Source organism: Ruditapes philippinarum, unplaced genomic scaffold (genome assembly GCF_026571515.1).
Source record: "Ruditapes philippinarum isolate M1 unplaced genomic scaffold, ASM2657151v2 ctg342_1_1_1_1, whole genome shotgun sequence".
Taxonomy (NCBI): Eukaryota; Metazoa; Mollusca; class Bivalvia; order Venerida; family Veneridae; genus Ruditapes; species Ruditapes philippinarum.
In genome coordinates, this window is record NW_026862072.1 from 170,016 (window position 1) to 190,682 (window position 20,667).

Below are 20,667 nucleotides of genomic sequence, written 5' to 3' on the forward strand. Positions count from 1 at the left end.
AGCTGATTAGTTGTTCAGGAAAGCAGGTTAGATCCACTACCCACATAGATAAGACCGAAAATGTGATGAAACTGGTGTAGAAACCAGACATGTGTAAATTTTGGATTCTTTCATTTGAGGAAGCGCTCCAGCTAGCTTATGGAATGTTGTTGGTTCTACTCAGGTGCGTGTGTGTGCCTGAAAAAACACATAGAAGGGCACCTGAGGTCTTCCTCTACCAATAATCTGGAAAGTAAACATATGACCTATACTGTGTTGATGCAACATAAAATCCATCAAAAAACTAATAATAACAAAAAACACGAACATAAAGATTTATAGAATTATCACATTGCCCTGGTGATTTGGATGGGGACTATAACTTTTTAAGAGCTAGCTGAGATGTCACCAGTATAATCTGGTTCCAAATTTAAAACAGGACAAGTCAATTACACAAATTAAGCATAGTAATGGTTGTATTATTCTTTCACAAACATTGTTAAATTTTTTCTATGAACAAAAAAAATTTACTTTCACTGTGTGATTTATAGGATAATGGATAGTGAGGTAAATAATGCAGGACGAGGACTTAATGTTGTGATTATAGATCAACACACTGGTAACGCCAAGTCTGTTATGAGGTTTGATACCTACGAGAAAGGTGAGATTTCTTAACTTGAGCCGTGTCACGACGAAACCAACATAATGCGTTTGCGACCAGCATGGATCCAGACCAGCCTTCGCATCCGCACAGTCTGTTCAGGATCCATGCTGTTCGCTTACAAACCCTATAACAAGTAGAGAAACTGATAGCGAACAGCATGGATCCTGATCAGACTGCGCGGATGCGCAGGCTGGTCTGGATCCATGCTGGTCGCAAACCCATTATTTTGGTTTTGTCATGACGTGGCTCATTTAAATTTCTTAAATTAAACACGTTTACCATTTGAATGCTAAATATGAAAACAACATGCCTGTGCAACCAGAGCAGAACAAACCTGCTCACATGAGTAATATTAATACATTCTGTTCTGTTAGTCTTTCATTCTTGCCAGTAATAGAAAAAATTGTTTGTTTTTCCTTGCCAATGAATAAACTCCCTTAAACTTTGTGATAATCTTTTGATAATAAAGTTAATTAAATTGATAATGGACCATTCCAAATTCAAAGCAAGGTTATTCTATAGCAGATATCTATCAAGTTAAAGCTTTATCACTGGCTAAAGTTTCTTGTGTTTACCTATTGACTTATAATGCTGAAGTATATTTGAAAAGCCAGTACTGATGGGTTGCAGATATTTTTTCCTGAAGAATTAATCATAATCTTTTACTAGTATTTCTTCATCATTAAAACTATACTGCAAAATATGATACAGACATTATAACTATAAAAAAAGGGAGATCTTTAAAGCTGCAAAATTCTATATTACAATAATTTTTCAAAGGTAAAGAAAAAGTTTAAAAAAGTTAAAATATTCTCAGGTGAACGGAATTGGCATTAGACCCTATTATTATAATAATTTCCCCTAAAATGTGTGAACTGGTAAATATGCAAAAACCAATTGTCCACACTTCCATAGTAACAGGGTTGCAAGGCTGCAATATGGTAGTGAAAAAAATCTGACATCATGAAAAAATTGAATTCAGGTATAGTAAAAAAAAACCCACTAAATTTAGACAAAGTAAGAATAGTTTACCTAGACATAGTAACAAGAGTAAATTCATACTTAAATGAGCCGTGCCATGACAAAACCAACATAATGGGTTTGCGACCAGCATGGATCCAGACCAGCCTACGCATACGAGCAGTCTGATCAGGATCCATGCTGTTCGCTATCAGTTTCTCTACTTGTAATAGGGTTTGTAAGCGAACAGTATGGATCCAGATCAGACTGCCCGGAGGTGCAGGCTGGTCAGGATCCATGCTGGTCGCAAACGCATTATGTTGGTTTTGTCATGGCACTGCTCATATACAGATATAACATGAAAATGGGTTACATGAATCGCAACTTTCATAGTTTTTGCTAAAATTTTGGATTTTTTGAACTTGTTTGCTCATTTAGTTGCTTGGCACAAATAAGCACATAAACTATCTTTGCAATAGTTTAAGAAATATCACAATAATTAATATAGTATGATTTTAAATATTTCAGACAGTACAAACATGGAGTTATATTTAGAAAGTATGATGGCTGGAGATATTATAATTGCTGTGGCATTTGATGATGCTTCCAGAAAGTAAGTAAACTATATTGTCACAGACTCATTCTTACCTTAAATTTCATTTATCACATAAACTATGGTGCAGGAGTGTAATAAAGCCATTTAATAAAAAGCCATGTCAATGAAAAATGGCTTTTTTTACTGTAAAACGTTCTTATTTTAAATATGTGATAAATAGAATATTACATTCAATACTAAAATTTATTGAACTTGTTGAATAAAACAATGTCATGCTTGCTAGAGGCTTGAGTAATATCAACTTTCTCAATAAATTTAGTATTAAACCTACTCTCATTTAATATCCTCTATTTATGATACCAATTTAGATCAACTTAGCTTAAATAAGTTCCATTTAACCAAAATCACCCACACTTTATTTATTTTATTTTAAACTTTGAATGACTGTGTTTCCAGTTAGATTTTGTAATAAATAACAAATTAGTTTAACATTATTTCACATTTAAAACACTAGTTTTGTATCAATTTTTAGACTGGCCTTTCATACAAGAGAGCTACTTAATGAACTAGGGAGCAGCATGGCCCAGAATATCAAGTTCCGAGACGTCTGGTATTTTATTGGTCAGAAAGGTATCAAAGGCTTCACCAACATGGAGAAGGTATATCTTCTTGCTATAAGACTTGCAATGTAGTCCGCCCACTTAACTCAATAGGGAGAGCATTAGATTTGTTCTCTGAGGGTCCCTGGTTCAATCCTCCTGCAAGGTGAAATTTCTCCATGACATTGTATATGTCCTGCTGCAAAGCTTAATAGAGAGGACAGTGGATAAGTAATACAGGAATTACCGGTTAAATCCTCCGGTTAACCAATATTTCTGTGTGTCGATTGATCTCAGACATTGTGTCTAATGGTCATTTGTCTATCACTATTGATTCAGAAATCATATGGGATTAGTGGTTAGTAACTTGCAGAGAAATAAGTAATTACCGGTTAGTAAACACCCTAGATATGACCAAAAATGTGTTAAAATTGGCAATTAAACCAAACAAATTAAGCTGTGAAGGTACACTTTACATCAAGATTGATTAACTGTAATTACCCATTTTTCATTAGGAAATTTACTGTTTTGTCTAGAACTCTTTTAAAATTGTGGAGGTAAAATCTTATTCACTAAGCTCTTAATTGTCTGAAAATTGATTTCTGTCTGATATTATTCTACCACCAGCATATTTTTATTTTAAATATCTGTGTAAACAGCAACTTTATTGCAATTTAGCATTACATGGGTAGTTAAGGTTTTCATCCATCAGTAAAGCTGGAATGATGACAAATGACTTATTTTTATTAATTTTCAGATAAGTTATGCAGGAATGGATGCTGAATGGCCAACACCTCTACAAGATAGGTTATGTGTTCCTGATAAAAGTAAATATTTTCTCCCTGATTTCTTAAAGTTTAAAATTTTTCTCTTGTTTTCTTATTGGTTGGGGGGGGGGTGAATTCTGTTGTTTTACTCCCTTGCCATCTTGAAACTGTGGCTAATTTGTAAAAGTAGCTGACTTTTTACTCTTGTGCCCAATTGTACCTGAAATGATTCACAAAGGGGCATTTGATGTCTAGATGTAAAGTCACCAGTCTTAACAGTAATGATGTTACTCAAGCAGAAATATGAATTAATGATTGAAACTGTCTTGTATGCAAAACCTGTTATTATTAATAATCAGTTTAATCATATTAATTTTTTAATGATTGACTTAGGTTAAATGCTTAAACAACATGTGCATTTATTATTTGATTTTACAGTAGAAGGAAGTGATATTATCCCAGATCCTCCAGCCAATAGAAATGATGCTCGAAGGGATTTTTGTAAAAAATTTGATGGATATGGCGATTTCTGCAACCGTAAGATTTCTTTTTGTTTTTTTCCATACTTTATTGTCGTTGAGTACTTGACAAAACCAGTTGTTTTTCACTGAGTACCTGACAAAACTTTATCTTGCTCATGAGTAGTCAACAAATTCAGTTCTTGCTCATATGCTTGACATACCAGTTTTTGTCATGAAGACTTAACTAAACCAGTTCTTGCTCATGAGTAGTTGACAAATTAGTTCTTGCTCCAGCTTGAATTAGCCAGTTCTTGATCCAGCTTGACTGACTTTCTCATGAGGTCTTGACTAAGCCTGATCTTGCCTACAAGTGTTTAATTAAATACATTAAGTACATTTGATTATTGCCCATGAAGAATTTGCTAAACCAGATATTTGCTCATGAGTACTTTACTAAACCCATGTTTTCTCATGAGTACTGAACTCAACTTGTTCTTGCTCTTGAGTAATTGACCAAACCAGTTCTTGTTCATTAATATTTTTACAGAATTGGAACTAGTTGTTGTGTTTAAACGATCATTGTCGTAAATATAGTATACTTAATAAAACGTTTTTAAATGAGACTTATTATGAGTAGGAATGTTAAGGATATCACAATTTGTTTTTAAATAAGACTAATTATAATTAGAAAAGATAAGGAAATCATATGATTTTTCTAATTAACTTATTTAGCGGAGCATGTGGATGATCCATTTATAGTGCCAGCCAAACATACAGATGAGCAATTGAAGGAAAACCCTGTATATTCATCTCCAATTGTTATTATTCCAGGTATATCATAATTAATTATTGTTGTTTAATAGGTTTTTAAGCCCATTTTATCAATTTTTGATTGTATTTCTGTGGTCGTTCCAACAGATGGGCTTTCCTGGATAAGAAATCAGTAATTATCAGTTTCTTTATAAGTGACCAACTTATAGTCCCACATGATTTCTTAATTGAAAATGAGAGTCAAATAACCATTAGATCCAATAGCCAAGATCTACTGCCACACACCAATTTTGGCTTTCCTGACTTTGAATATGACCCTTGACCTTGTGTTCACTAAAGCTAATCAGTATGTAATCAGTAAGATCAGGATCAAATGGTCCTGATTTTATTTGTATTGATTAATTTAACTAAAATTGATCGTATAATGCTGAAATTAAATGAAACATAAACAAAAATGTAAGAATTTGCTGATTTGCAAAGACACAGCCCTATTTTGGTATATAATGGACAAATAATACAAATTTAAAGATAATCAGATCAAGATCAGGATCAATTTTAGGAACAAAATCAATATTTGGATCAACTGTAAAATGCCCATTTATTGTAAACTAAGAGAGAATCATCTGTAATTTTGTATGAGTGATGAATCATATATGATTTTGTATTTTTGGTGTGTTTTTAGGTTTGAATCACAATGCTCTTGTTAGAACCATGGAGACAACAATAATGCAACAAGGAATCAATCCAGAAAATGTTCTGGTTAGTAGATTCATAATGAGTATAAATCAAAACTGTAGTTAATTGTGTAATTATACTTTCTGTTTAAATCAATACTGTTAATAAAATATTTTTAGGCAAGAACCTCTCACTGTCCTATGTCCAGCATCCTTTCACTATATATCATACATATGTAAATACATGTAAGTTAACAATACATTCCACATGGTTTAAGTACAAGTAATATTTGAGCCGTGCCATGACAAAACCAACATAATGGGTTTACGACCAGCATGGATCCAGACCAGCCTGCGCATCCATGCAGTCTGATCAGGATCCAAGCTGTTCGCTTACCAACCCTATTACAAGTAGAGAAACTGATAGCGAACAGCATGGATCCTGATCAGACTGCGCAGGCTGGTCTGGATCCATGCTGGTCGCAAACCCATTATGTTGGTTTTGTCATGACGCGGCTCATATACATATATATATATGTATGCTACAGAAAGTACATGAAATGGAAAAACATGCTTTAGAGCTGCTGCATGCATCCAAATTAGCCAAAGCATTTCAAGAAAATCAAAGGGGAGAAAAATGAACTAAGATTTAAAGAAAAGTTAAAAATAGTCACTATTAAAGTTATGATTTAGATGTTATATTAAATGAACGACTGATTTTACAGTATTTATTACCATATTTCGACTGTGTGACTAATGCAGTCGGGTGAAAATGATTTCTATACTAGCCTATAATGAAAGTACCATAAAAAAGTAAAAAATCATTTCATATTAGGGAATATTCCAGTAAAGAGTAAATCCATCTTGTAAGCAGCGTAAGGGTTTATTTGACTGAATTTTCGATGTAAAAAGTCCAAGAAACACAAGTACTTAATGGAAACAATTATTTATTGTAGGTGATGTTTGACGAGAAGTTTCCTGAGTTATCAGACTTGGCAAACTTGTTTGGATTCCGCAACATTAGTTTAGATGGCAGTGTGATGTATACAGGTACTATTTTATCTAAAAATGATGATTTCCCAGATTTACGAGGAAATGAAGTCAATATTGTTTTTCTTACAATATCTTTATCAACAATGCAATTGTCTTTTAGCTCGCTTTTTTCAAATAAAATCTACATTGCTACCGTCAGGTTGTTGTTGCCCCTGCCATTGCCTTCCAGAAACTTGTCCATTATTTTTTTATTTCTTAATGGATTACAATAACCCTTTGGACAATACCTTCAAGGAGACCAGACAAAACTTGACCTTGACTCATAAATAATCTTAACCTTCAAGATCAAATGAATTTTGCTTGACTTTCTATTTTCATCTAGATATAAATCTAAAAAAGAACAACAGGCAAAACATATTTGTATTTTAAGTATAAGTGCATGACTTGTGAAGTCACTTTTTCATATTTTTAATAAAGGCATATATGTATATCATTTACAGAACAGGTGATAAAGGCATTGGAGAAAGCAGTCAGTGTTTTCCCAAAAGCTGTAAGTTTATGAATGTTTAAATCTATAAAAAGTTTGTAGAATTTTGAATTCAATAGGCAAAGTTATGAACAAATTATAAATTTTAGATTTTGTCAGACCAACAATACATTATGATATTGAAATTTAAATACTTGGTGATTTTTAGATTATCATTTGTGTTGAACTAAACTCAAATTACATATCTTTCTGTTGTGCTCAATGTATTACAATGGCTTTCTTTTTCATTACTAAGTAATATGACATAGCTTCAACAATAATAATTTTGTGTGGTTGTGTGGTTTAGCTACAGATTAGTAATCTAAGGATCTTTAGCTGCAGGGGTTCAAACCCTTTCAATGGGAAGCAGTTGTTTCCTTCAGCAAGAAACTTTAAATGGATTGCACATTACTGGGGCCGAGGTTATAAAGAAATATTCTAATCTCTAACTCGGATCTCAGGTATCTGATTGGTCATAAACAACACAGAATGTGAATTGACCAATGAAAATCCCTAGATTCCAGCTTGATCTAAGGAAAATGTTTTATAACCTTGGAGCCTGGTTAGGTCCAGGAAGAGATTGGAGAATGTGTCTCAAAACTTTTAACTTCCTATACCATGGAACTAAACTAAATCCTGTAAAAACTATATTCATATGAGTTTCTTAAATGACATTGATTTATAAAGTCTTTGAATGTGCCCACAGCATAGAACTTAAGACTTTACATGTATATTACTTTAAATGTTTACATACTTACTCCAGAAATGTGTATCCTATAAATAAATGATGTATTATTACAGAAATACATGATAGTACTAGAAGAAGAGCTTGTGTTATCACCAGATTTCCTGTATTTTCTCTCACAATGTACATCTGTCCTAGACAAAGATCCTTCTCTTCTAGGTGTTTCTACTTTCAATTTTAATGGTAAGATAAATTTATTGAATTATTTAGGCATTGTTTTTATGCCCCGCCATGTAATGGCCGGGGCATATAGTGTTACCCTGTTCCGTCATTTCGTCCTTCCGCCATTCTGTCATTCCGTCATCATCAGTTTCCGTTCATTATCTTAAGAACGGTTGCACACATTCAACTCAAATTTGACATATGGATATGTCATGAGAAAATACAGGTCAAGTTCGAATTTGGTCATGGTTCAATGATTTTTGGCAGAGTTATGCCCCTTTCACTTTGAAAATAATATGAAATTTTCAGTTTACGTTCATTATCTCCCCAAAGGTACAACACATTCAACTCAAACTTGACATATGGATATGTCATTAGAAAATACAGGTCAAGTTCGAATTTGGTCATGGTTCGATGATTTTTGGCAGAGTTATGCCCCTTTTACTTTGAAAATAATATGAAATTTTCAGTTTACGTTCATTATCTCCCCAAAGGTACAACACATTCAACTCAAATTTGACATATGGATATGTCATGAAAAAGATACAGGTCAAGTTTGAATTTGGTCATGGTTCGATGATTTTTGGCAGAGTTATGCCCCTTTTACTTTGAAAACAATATGAAATTTTCAGTTTCCGTTCATTATCTCCCCAAAGGTACATTATCTCCCCAAAGGTACAACACATTCAACTCAAACTTGACATATGGATACATCAAAGGAATGCGCAGGTCAAGTTCAAATTTGGTCATGGTTCAATGATTTTTGGCAGAGTTATGCCCCTTTCACTTTGAAAGTAATATGAAATTTTCAGTTTCCGTTTATTATCTCCCCAATGGTACAACACATTCAACTCAAATTTGACATATGGATATGTTTTTGGAATGCCCAGGCCAAGTTCGAATTTGGACATGGTTCAATGATTTTTGGCAGAATAATGCCCCTTTCACTTTGAAAATAATATGAAATTTACAGTTTCTGTACATTATCTACCCAACAGTGTTACATATTCAATTTAAATTTGACATATGGATATGTCAAAGGAATTGGCAGGTCAAGTTGGAATTTGGTCATGGTTTGATGATTTTTTGGCAGAGTTATGTCCCTTTCGCTTTGAAAATAATATAGATACATCTTAGGAATAAGCAGTTTAAGTTTGAATTTGGTCATGGTTCAATGATTTTAGACAAACTTATCTTTCCTGAATGTTGGTAAAATATTGAACTTTCAGTTTCAGCACTCATACTTTTAGCCATTATTTTGGCTACAAATATGCAATATGCTATTTTTAAAAGGTTAAGACTGAATAATTTCAGTGCCTTGAACATTGTATGAAAATGGTTTGTGTTAACATTGAAAAGTTTTAAGGGCTTTGAACTTAAAATGAAAAAAATAATTAATGCACCATCTGAAATTTTGGCTGCATGCGGGGGCATCCGTGGCATGATTTTCCTTCAATTTTAGAATCACTAAATGGCTAAAATTTGCTGTATCTTTGAACCATCACCTCTGTAGGTCTGAATGAAGTTAAATTATGCCCCCAACAAGATGTAGCAGACTTTGCAGTGATTATCCATATACAATGTACATGAAGTGATATTTTGACGGAATCTTAATTTAGCAAATTTGCCTGTCCACAAAATCCTGGAAAACAGGTTTTCCATAAAAATTAATTGTGATATGATATTACGGTTTTGCAGTATATCACAAATAAAAATGTTTTGTAAAACATTAGTTTATAGAGCTTTATATGATATTTTTTGAAAAGTTTTGATGCAGTTTATAATGATAAAATTACTGAGTATTTATATCTGTCAATTTGATTATGTTCTAGTAACAAAACGTCAGTGGTTTTACTCAGGTACTCGTTTGTGCCTGAAATATAAATGTACCGAGGGGCATGTGAAGTCCATCGGTAAAGCTGGAAAGTCGTCATATGACCTATACTTTGTTGGTGCAACATTAAAACTCTTCCAAAAAATTTGTAATAACAATACCTTTTATAATTATGTTACAGGGAATAAGGAAACATCCAGTAACAAATCCCTTGTATACATGGTAGATGATTTCCCGGGGCTTGGTTTTATGATAAAAATGTCAGTATATAGAGAGCGAATGAAGGGGAGTCTTCAATCATGTTGCAGTAATAGGTAAAATATGTATTATAAATTTTAAAGCTACATGCCTCCAGATGAGTCAAAATATTTCAATAAAATCAAACTTGAGAAAATGTACTAAGATGTAAGAAAAAGTAAAAAGATTCAAGATTCAAGTAATATTTTACATGTTTTGTGCAATTTATGACTGATTTTTCAGTATTTACAACTACATTTCTACTGCGTTACTAACGCAGTAAGGGCTTTTTCAGGATATTTGACTACTTTTTTGTAATTTATGTGGTTTGTAAGTGCAAATGATAATGTGTAAATTGCTTTCTTTTGGTTACTTCACAATATTACACATTCAAATACATTTTCAAAATTTTCATGAAAATAAGCATAAATCTGGAGGCGTGCTGCTTTAACGCTAGAAAAAATACATGTAAATATCTATTGAGGGATACAGTGGAGAAATGTGTACTTTAGAAGTGAAACCTTGATGTAATGATATTATGATATTTTCATTGTTTTGAAATGTTAATTATTGTACTAACCCAGGCATTGGTGTTGCCATCACACTTTGATTAAGTTTTTGCATGCAAATTGGTATCTCCAAAACTACTGAAGGAATGATTTGAAACTTCACACACTTGTTCTCTGTGATTATCTAAAATAATGGACACAGGCCCTATTACTCTGAGATATTTTTTACTGAGTTATTTTCCTTTTCTTACTGTCTTACTGACTGCTCTTGTTCAATTTGTTTAATTTGATAAAGTTTTCTTGATGATGCAAAAATCCATTTTTCCTTTAAAATATGAATTTCTTGTACAAAAATCGTGAAAAGGTATAAAATTCTGGAAAAAAAAACTACGCATATTATTCAAGGGCAATTATTCCCTATATGAATGATAGTACATGTAATTACATCAAAAACATGATTAACCTGTGATTAAAGTAATATAAACTTCCTTATGCTATCAGAAATATTGATAATATTGAAATATTTTGGTACTTAGGGGTAGCCAAGGCGTTTGGAGAAGAATTTCATAAGAATGTCTTTCTTTCTAATCTCTTACTTTGAATATATGATTTTATTTGTATTACAATTATAATTTCATATTCATGTACATGTTTTTGAAAATGAATATGTTGCTATGTAATATTTTTACTGGTTACAAAATATGTTCAAATTTTGTATTTTCAGAACTTGGTATGGTTGGTCACTACCCATGTACAACCAGTCCCATGGTGGATACATGCTGGTACCAGACGTATCAAGAGTTTTCAGGAACCCATACCAGGGATTTAACTCAGATGAAGACTTTCTTGTTCATCTATTTAATATGCCAAGGGAGACAAATCTGTAAGAACATTTTTTCAATGACATTACTTTTCTATATAAAGAATAGCAGAGTTACCCTACTTACTGTGGTGTCAGGGCTGGTTTGAAATTTAAAGACCCTGATTTAAGGTATTGAAGCTAGTGTTTTATGTGGGTTTTTTTAACTTAGACATAGTATATTCTGAACTTTCTTAAAAATTTCCTTGTTGGATTTTAGCATGCAAGGTCTATCTCCACAGGTATTGAAAGTATTAACTTGCAACTCAAAACCTGTTCCAGAACATTATTGTAAGTCACTGACCAATATCCGTAACTGATGAAATTTTTGCTGAATTATTATCTTCAAAAATTTAAGAAATTTGAGCTTATATTACCTTTAATAGATCAGGGATCATTAGTTTCATTGTTTTAGCCATACATGTACATTGTACTTTGGTCATGAATGATTCATGAGTTTTAACCTGATGTGGGTCACAATCATGTTTCATTACATGACATTTATACTGCTTAGTTCAAGGAAGCAGACTTGAAACTGGTTCAAAATAACTTTTATTTAAGCTTTCTTCACAAATGAGCTGAAATAACACAGTTACTACAATAATATGGTTAATGAAATAACATGTTTAATAAACTGTAAAAGTTATGATAAATAATGTCATTGCGTTGAACAAGCTTTGTATTAATGTTTTTCAGGGAAAAGGATCCAGTGTTACTAGGAACTGAACATCTTTCTGTGACAAATTATGACACTTTGATAAAGGAATATATATCATCAGCAACATACATTAGTGATAGTGATATAGGGAAATGCTCATCATCCAAATCATTGCTCAGATTACCTGCATCTGGAAAGTGAGTATACCCCTCCCTCTTTACCTGCATGAAACAATGTTTTCTCCCTTATCCTAATGAATGTCCTGAAGTGGACTAATCCAACTCCCATTTCATAACTGTCCAATTTTTGGGGACTCGTGCTAAATTTTTTATTCATTTTCAATTTTAGGCAATTCACAATAAATATTTGATACAAAGAGATTTTATTTCTTTTTTATGCCCTGGAAAAAAAGAAGCAGAAGGGTTATATTGTTTTTGGACTGTTTGTAACTCCTACAACCTCCAAACATTAAAGTGACATATTCATGCCCGTTGATGAGGTAAAGACCCAATAAATTTACTAACAGGTCATGATCATTAGTGTAAAGTATGGGAGGGGGGAGGACATTGATTTTAAATAAGTATTTGTTTTGTTTGTTAACATGACAAAAAGAAAACTTTTGTTTGTCAATATAAAGCAGTATATGTACTTGCATGAATGTGTTCTGTTTACAGAAATTTCCTGCTATTTTACAACCAGACGAAGCCAGCAGAATATTCAGTGTTACAGAAGTTGAGCAGTTGTTTTAATCTACACACGTCAGCTAATCATGCACCATATAACATGTACAAAAATGTACTGAGGTAAACGCACCTTTTACTGCAAAATCATTAATAATCGTGGTGAACTAATTTTCATGGTTTTTCATGGATAAGTCAATTCACGAATTTAAGATTCAATGAAATTTTCATTTCATTTGCTGTAAGATTATTTTGCATCATATTATTTACATGTTACCTTTTGGAAAAATAAACAGACAACAGTTTTGAGAATCCACGAAAATGTTCCTTGTGACAAAACCATGAAATTTAATGCCCACGAAATTAAGTGAATTTTCAGTATTTCTTTTTGTTTGAAATTTTGTTTGTTATGATTTTACGTCACACCGACACAGTATAGGTCATTTGGCGACGTTCCAGCTTTACTGGTGGAGGAAGACCTCAGGTGCCCTTCTGTGCATTATTTCAGGCAAGAAAGGGCACCTGAGTAGAACAACCGACGTTTGAAATATAAAGTTACAAGGATATCCATATGGAGCCACTGAGTAATCAGCAAGAGTGTGCATCTGAGCAGTGATACAGCTATCTGGATAGCTTCATCATATTAAAAAATTAGTCCCTGATAGAATTTGAACTCGCATATTTTCTGTGTTTGATTGAAAGTTAGCAACCTTAACCACCTAGCCTCTATTGCCAGCTTAATATTGTGAAGAAATTGTATAGAAATTAAAATGCACTTTCAGAGAATCAAGGAAATTTGCTTCTGAACACACATAAAATGAAGGGGAGCGGTGGCCAAGTGGTTAAGGTGTCATGGGTTTGAGCCCTACTCGGGTCACTACCATGTTTCTTCATATGACACCAGTACTGGTTGGTTCCAAGAGTGGAGTCGAAAGTGATTAATATAAATTGCAAGAACTTGTTTTGTAGTCGAGCTTAAGCCTTAAATAAATATGTTTAAGCCAAACAAACCAAACATAAAAGGATACATAAATGAGCAAATATTTTAAGAGAATTTAGGGAATTTGTTGATAGACACTTTCACATCAAATGATATATACATTATCAAACTTTCAATTATTTTTCATTTCAGATTCACATACATGGGGAACAATATCATGTTAATCGGATCAAAGTCTGACTTTGCGGCTTTAAAACCAAACAAAATACCGACCTTCAAGTAAAATCCTCTCTTTTTGTGTTTCAAACTATGAAATAGTCTGTGATTGTTTAGTGCAGGGATCAAAATAGGCTGTATACCAAGTGCCAACATTAAAACCTCAATGTGTTGGTGTTTCTATTTATAGATGTTGTGTTACTATTAATAGATGTTGATGATGTCATATCACATAAATGTGTGTTGGTGTTACTATTAATAGACACATATAAAGACTAATGGTATATTTGGATTAAAGTATTGAGGCTGTGTTACTATAAATAAATGGTAAGTTTATTTGGATGTTACACATAGGATACCATGTCTAGGTACAAATGGCTTGATAAATTGCCATCTTTGAAACATACATTACGGACCTACAGAAATAAGGTGATTATATCTAATAATGTGACTTGCCATGTAAGTCTATATTGATATAAAAGTGTAAGTATTGCACAGCTGAAAATATATGGCTTCATTTAAAAAATGCAAATGCAAATGTTTATCATGATCTCAAATTGTCCAGTATTTTTAGCTTTTGTTGCTAAGTATGTATTGTTGATCAAGTGCATTGCCATTATGATTTAGAGTTGTGGGGTATTCCTTGCCATTCAAATCTTATTTATAGATTTGCCATAATTATATATGCTATTTATAGCATATCTTTAAAGCTGCTTAATATTTTGTGTGTTGAAATGTGTAAAGAATGAGTGTAATTTATTCCTGTAAAAATGAATAGATTTTCAATTTTATTAGAAGTGTCCCATGGCTGAGTTACTAAGATTGTTGACTCTGGACCAATTGCTCCTCGCCACGGTAGGTTCAAATCCCACCTGAGTCTTTGGCACTTTCATGCGGGGAAGCTATCAAGTAGCTTAAAGAAAGTGGGTGGTTCTAATGGGGTGATTATTCATACCTGTAATAAGGCACAGAGGGGTACTTGAGGTCTTCTTCCATGAAAAAAGATGGATATTTGCCATACAACCTTTACTATGTGATTTAAAACCCAACAACAACAGACTGTTGTGGGACAGTTTGATCTTATATTGATTTCTAGCTATGAAAGGTCTTCCAGGATTCTTTTCAGAGATGTGCAGCAGTTGGGGCATGAAGGACGGGATTCAGAGTTAGATCATATAAATTTAACCAAATTTTCAACATTTTTTTGTTGAATTTTTCACTATTTTCCACTACATATTAGTTATATTAACTTAGATTTTCAAACAAGATTGAACAATGCTCTATCTTCATTAAGGAAAAGTGTGTAATCAATATGTAGAAATATTATCTTCTTTCTGTGATCACAATAGATGATACAACTTGAATTGTGTCAGCTTGCAATAAATGATACAGTGATCATAAGTAAAAGATGCTTGTAACCCAATAACCCATATGAGCCGCGCCATGACAAAACCAACATAATGGGTTTACTTTCTCTACTTGTTTTAGGGTTTGTAAGCCAACAGCATGGATCCTGATCAGACTGCGCGGAGGCGCAGGCTGGTCTGGATCCATTCTGGTCGCAAACCCATTATGTTGGTTTTGTCATGGCACGGCTCATATACATTGAATTGTATAGACTTGTGTAAATGATACATTGATCACTGTTTCTACACTGTGATATTATTGTACATGAGTGAATGTTCCATTATGGAGAAATTGGATGTTTTAGTGGGGTAATTTTATTTTTGTTTGCTTTTTGCCAATCAAGCTATTAAATTTGTGTTCAAAGAACAGATTTTTATTTTTAATGTTTTAACATATTTAAATATTCAATAATCGCATGCTAATAATTTACATTAAATTGATACCAGTGAAAATAGATATTCATTTCCAAAGGTATTATTGAGATATTGAACTTAATATACAGAGCTGGAGATTGTTTCTTAGAGATAATAAGTGTTGCTATGTAATAAGTCAAAGGTAACGCTTGAGTGAAATATTGTCATATTTCAGCTCACCTGAGCACAAAGTACTGAGAGGTGAGCTTTTGTGATGGCAGTGTGTCTGGCTTGTCATCTGTCATTATCTCAACAACATCAGTCTCCTCCTTAACTAGTTGATGGTTTTTACCCAAACTTCACAGCAATGACCTGAAGCTGGTCCTCTACAAAAATTTTGTAAATGGTTCCAGTCTGATGCATAAGAAGGTGGCTAGAGCTAAAAATGAACTTTAAAAATGAGATCTTTAAAAATCTTCAGAAACTGCAATGGCCAAATGGGCGGGGTAACCTCGGGACTGATATTTCGATCCGAACTGCAAACATACATTGTATGTCAGATATTTTTTCTTGCACATATGCCATATTTTTTTATATTTAAAATAGTTTACCTCAATATAAGATATTTGTTCATGTCATTTCATCCATAACTATTTTCTGACAATAGGTATTAATTTACAAGTTTAATAACAACGGCAAAATGATTTTATCCTAAGCACATAGTTCCCTTCTAAAATGCGCATAATGACTCATTTTAACGATGTTCATTCATAAAATTTGCTAAAATGATGTTGTATGGCACGCGACTCATCTGGTACCCACAAGCCAGATGAAATTTCCGGCATCATGGGTAATACTTACGGAAAGCCAGTCTGCTATGCAAGAAACGCCAGTCTACAATACAAAAATTCTTAAGTACAAATGTCTTAAAAATCTTTTTTACCTGAAAGTATGATGTCCAGAGTTTAGATATTTGGCATGTAGAATCACCTTGTCCTCTACAAAATTTTTAATGTTTATACAACATGCTGCTCGGGTCAAATTGCTCTCACCCCTTGGGGGTCATTTACGTTATATACACTTGTATAGGAAAATATAATATATTTAGATATAAATTTGATCTTCGTCAATCAGGAAGTTGAGTTGGTGTAGCATAGTCTTGCTCCAAATATCTCGATTTTACACAGGATTAAAAAGTATACTGGGCCCATCTGGCGAGAGAAATAAGGCACACTGACGTTCTGACTGAAGGGACCAACTTTTCTTCAGAGTCCCGTGTGGCAACACTAATAATAATAATAATATCTTTATTCAAAGAAGGTTACACATTAAGAACATACAAAAGCAATCATATATATCTTATTTCCAATGTGGCCTTCTGAAGAAAAAAACAACAACAACAGGACATGCATAGGTAGAAAAATGAATGTATAATATGTAATATTTACATAATATACATTCATTTTTCTACCTACGCTGTATACACTCATTATATAGATACCGTGCCTACGAAATTACAAAAAAAAGAGACTCGACATAAATTAAAGTGACATTATACTCATCCAAGTGTAAATGGTGGGTGAAAATGTCAATGTCAAAACAACTTGAGATTTTTCCATAATAGGTTTCAATTTTATAATATAGATAATAGTCCATTATATAATCAATAACCCACGTGAATCACAATAAATTCTATAGATATCCTGCGGAATATATCGTTAACATTCCGTTGTTAAAAAGAGTGGGACAAGCCTTTTATATTTCAGGCAATTTATGATATTTTATACTAGACATGTTTCATAATCAATAATTGTTCAATGGCCATTATTATAGTCAATCTTTTTAAATATATAGTCAATTTAACATAACTCGGCAGCTAAAAAAATGTGCATTATGTAACTTAAAGGTAAAAACAGCGTAATTGAACCTTTTTAAGCAACGATCTTTATAATCACGGTAAAAAAAAATCATATCACCGGAATAGGTAACATATGGCACTAGTTAATTCTTTATTAATTCTTTAGTGTATTGAGTCTTTATTAATTTTATAAAAAAATATGCTTATAATATAACAATTTGCCTATTAATTTATGTATGTTAAATACAAATTTACTTTTTTTCCTCATGCTTTGTCTTAAGAGACCGTTTCGTTAAGCGACTATTTTTGGAGTCTTCCCTTGTGCGGTCGCTTAATACACGTTTGACTGTATACGTTTTAATTATATGTGTATAGTAACATTATTGTTCTTTTTTATTATTACCTTTTGCGCAAAAAGTACGTGGTCCCGCAGTGCTGTCATGGTTGCTTATAGTGTCACGTTCTCAGTCACAGTGCCTGATATCTGTCTGCACAGCTTACCACAAGTGGCACATACATCATCCTTTGTGATAGCTATACGTATGTGTGGTAAACATGTACGCCAGATGTCTTTGAATGACGTGAACTCTAAAGCGCGCATAGGCCTGTTTGTTGTTAAGGTAGTACACCCCTAATGCACTATCTCCACTTTGAAGAGTATTGAAATAGGTTAGAATCACTGTAAAGTGTAATGAAACTGAGGGGCGCGGGTTTAAACCCCAGAAGGGACAACTTTTTTTCTTTCTTTTTTTTTCTTTTTAACATTTTTTATTAATCTCTCAGATCCATAATAAGAAAAAATTGTTTCATTTTAATAATATGATTTTTGTAGGCATTTATTTATTAAATAATGCCAAATTAAATAGAAAATATGATACCACATATTTTCAAAGTTTAATAAAATAAAAACTACACGGTAAAAGTATTTTATATATTGCAAGACTAACCAATGTACATTTAAAAAAATTTAGGCAAACTTTGAAAACAGCCCCTCATTGTGGAAAATTTTAGGGCTATTTTTAATAAGGCTTTTTACGCAGGGAAATGGTCAAATAAGTGTTAAAAGTGGGTGGGGTAGGGTTACATTTTTATACATATTGTAAACATTTCATTTAAAAACAATCACTTTATTTGTTTAATTTGTTACCTAAATGTCATTATTTGTTTCTAAACAATGAGCAACAGGAAAACAGTTTTCATAATGATGATATTATGGATTATTAGGAGTTTCCTCATTTCTGAAAAAAAAACCTTCTAATAGCAAAGTTTTAGTTCAGAAAAATGTCCATAACTCATAAACCACACGGTAAATTTTGTTTAAAGTTTGCATACAGGTGACATTAACGGCATATAACTGTCCTATGTTGTCAATTTTACAGTTCCTTATAGTGCCCATTAGGGGTGTGCTACCTTAAGTTGGTGCATGTATTTTTGTGTGCCAGACGTCAGATACGCTGGTTGGATGTTATCTAGTCAACGAGGGTCTACAGGTTGTGGAAGACCTCTTTCTTCAGCTTAATTTCGAATGAACTGAACAAAACTCATGACATCATCATACGTATTATTGTGCTTTGGTTTTCTTTCTGCGTTGTCTTGCTGGTCTGATAGGCAAAACAAACAAATATCCTCTATGTGTTAAAAATCACAAACACTTTGTGACCACTTGGCCACTTTTAACATTAAAAAAATGTTACCTTTTTTAGCAATTTATCATAGGTGAGCGAACCAGAGCCATTATAGCCCTCTTGTTTGATAATTTATATTTATTAATTTTGTTATAGCAATCTTGCAATGTTAAATTTTTTCTCTATCATTATTTTCATGTACAATTTGACATGTGCCATATGAAATCACAATTATTAGATAGTTTTGTCACTTTAAATATCCTTTACATGTTTTTGTTAGATGTATTGAAAATTTGAAAATTTATAAAAATAAAATTTATTGACATTGTAAAACATTATCAATTTGTCTTTTTACTTTTGCATATAGATATTTTAAACCTTTTACTAATCTCGTATTTATTTTAAATTCATTATTCAATAATTTCTGCAGAAATAAGTTACAAGGTAGATGGGGCTAGCAGTTCGAGCAATATATGTAATATTAGATGCTGAACTGTATTAGTTACCCCATTCGTCCTTAAGACGCACTATATTACATATGTTGGAACTTGGTGCGCGTAGCTTAGACGCGCTAGAAATTTAACCACTTTTTATATCTCTGAGCCTACTAAACTTTTATCATATTTTGCGCAAAAATGGTTTTTGGGAGAAAAAATATTTACATTTTCTTTTGTGCATGTCGTGGACCGTGGTAGGTTGTCCATTTATTTGGTCACAGTATAAGTTAATAAGTAATACAGATTATTACAAAATGAAATGACAATATTTAATTCAAAATATCGGTATTTGTTGCATCGTCTTGCAGTGCTCATTTGAGCATAGCTTCCGGTGTGATACTGGTCTTTTACGAAGCGCTTGATGAAAGAACCGGTGCAGGGGGGTCATTGCACTGTATAATCTGACCGCTTTGGTCATTTTATGAAAATTTTAACTTTTTTATTTAGCAACTTTAATATTCTTAATCATGACATATTTTACATAGGCTTGTTCTTAATACATTGTCGATAAATATTGCGAACATATACTGTGATAGTACATGTATATTAAAGTCGTGTAGCGTATCGCGTCACCTGTTGTTGATCTGGACACATATACAGTCTCTTTATTAGTATATCACTGGTCAAACCTGGACCAAAGTTTATAATAAGAATACATATTTCTCTGCAAATGATTGATTTTATTGCCGTCGATTTTTTTTGTTCTTATTAATGCCAACCGAATTAATTGAAATTAAATGTGTCTTCGGGGCTGTGCTCTAAAAACAAAACATTTGTCTATTTTGAACATACACTAACCCAACAATACATCTGTCATCAACAATACATGTATCTTAATGTATTTCTTCCCTTAATTACGTCATCCCATCCTTTCAAATAAAAGTATTTTAAGAATGTCAAAATTACCAAATTATTACCGCTTGTTATAAATTGGTTTACTTTCATTGTTTAAGTATATGAAATATGTCTTCATCAACTTTAACCCTCGGGCTTATCGCAAACTGTACTTGTCAGTCTGATTCATAATACGTTAAACGCACCCGTTGTCATGCACGTTAGTTACGTAAATCACGTTAAACAAACGAGCGCTGTACTCAACTGGCCTCGTTACTATAAATATACATTTTCATTTGTTGT

General features: G+C 32.7%; 1 protein-coding gene across 1 annotated transcript in view; it reads left to right on the top strand.

The window, feature by feature from the left end:
- LOC132717843 (protein O-linked-mannose beta-1,2-N-acetylglucosaminyltransferase 1-like) overlaps positions 1-19,340 on the top strand; it is a 39,531-nt gene extending 20,191 nt beyond the window's left edge. Inside the window, exons 12-26 of the mRNA XM_060701417.1 lie at positions 531-640; positions 2,132-2,216; positions 2,692-2,818; positions 3,516-3,585; positions 3,964-4,062; positions 4,719-4,817; positions 5,440-5,516; positions 6,388-6,481; positions 6,925-6,974; positions 7,752-7,878; positions 9,873-10,005; positions 11,162-11,320; positions 11,993-12,151; positions 12,629-12,757; positions 13,767-19,340. Of these exons, the coding sequence (XP_060557400.1) occupies positions 531-640; positions 2,132-2,216; positions 2,692-2,818; positions 3,516-3,585; positions 3,964-4,062; positions 4,719-4,817; positions 5,440-5,516; positions 6,388-6,481; positions 6,925-6,974; positions 7,752-7,878; positions 9,873-10,005; positions 11,162-11,320; positions 11,993-12,151; positions 12,629-12,757; positions 13,767-13,857 (1,609 nt within the window). The 3' untranslated portion in view covers positions 13,858-19,340. The remainder of the gene's footprint in view (positions 1-530; positions 641-2,131; positions 2,217-2,691; positions 2,819-3,515; positions 3,586-3,963; positions 4,063-4,718; positions 4,818-5,439; positions 5,517-6,387; positions 6,482-6,924; positions 6,975-7,751; positions 7,879-9,872; positions 10,006-11,161; positions 11,321-11,992; positions 12,152-12,628; positions 12,758-13,766) is intronic.
- Positions 19,341-20,667: the final 1,327 nt, after the last annotated feature.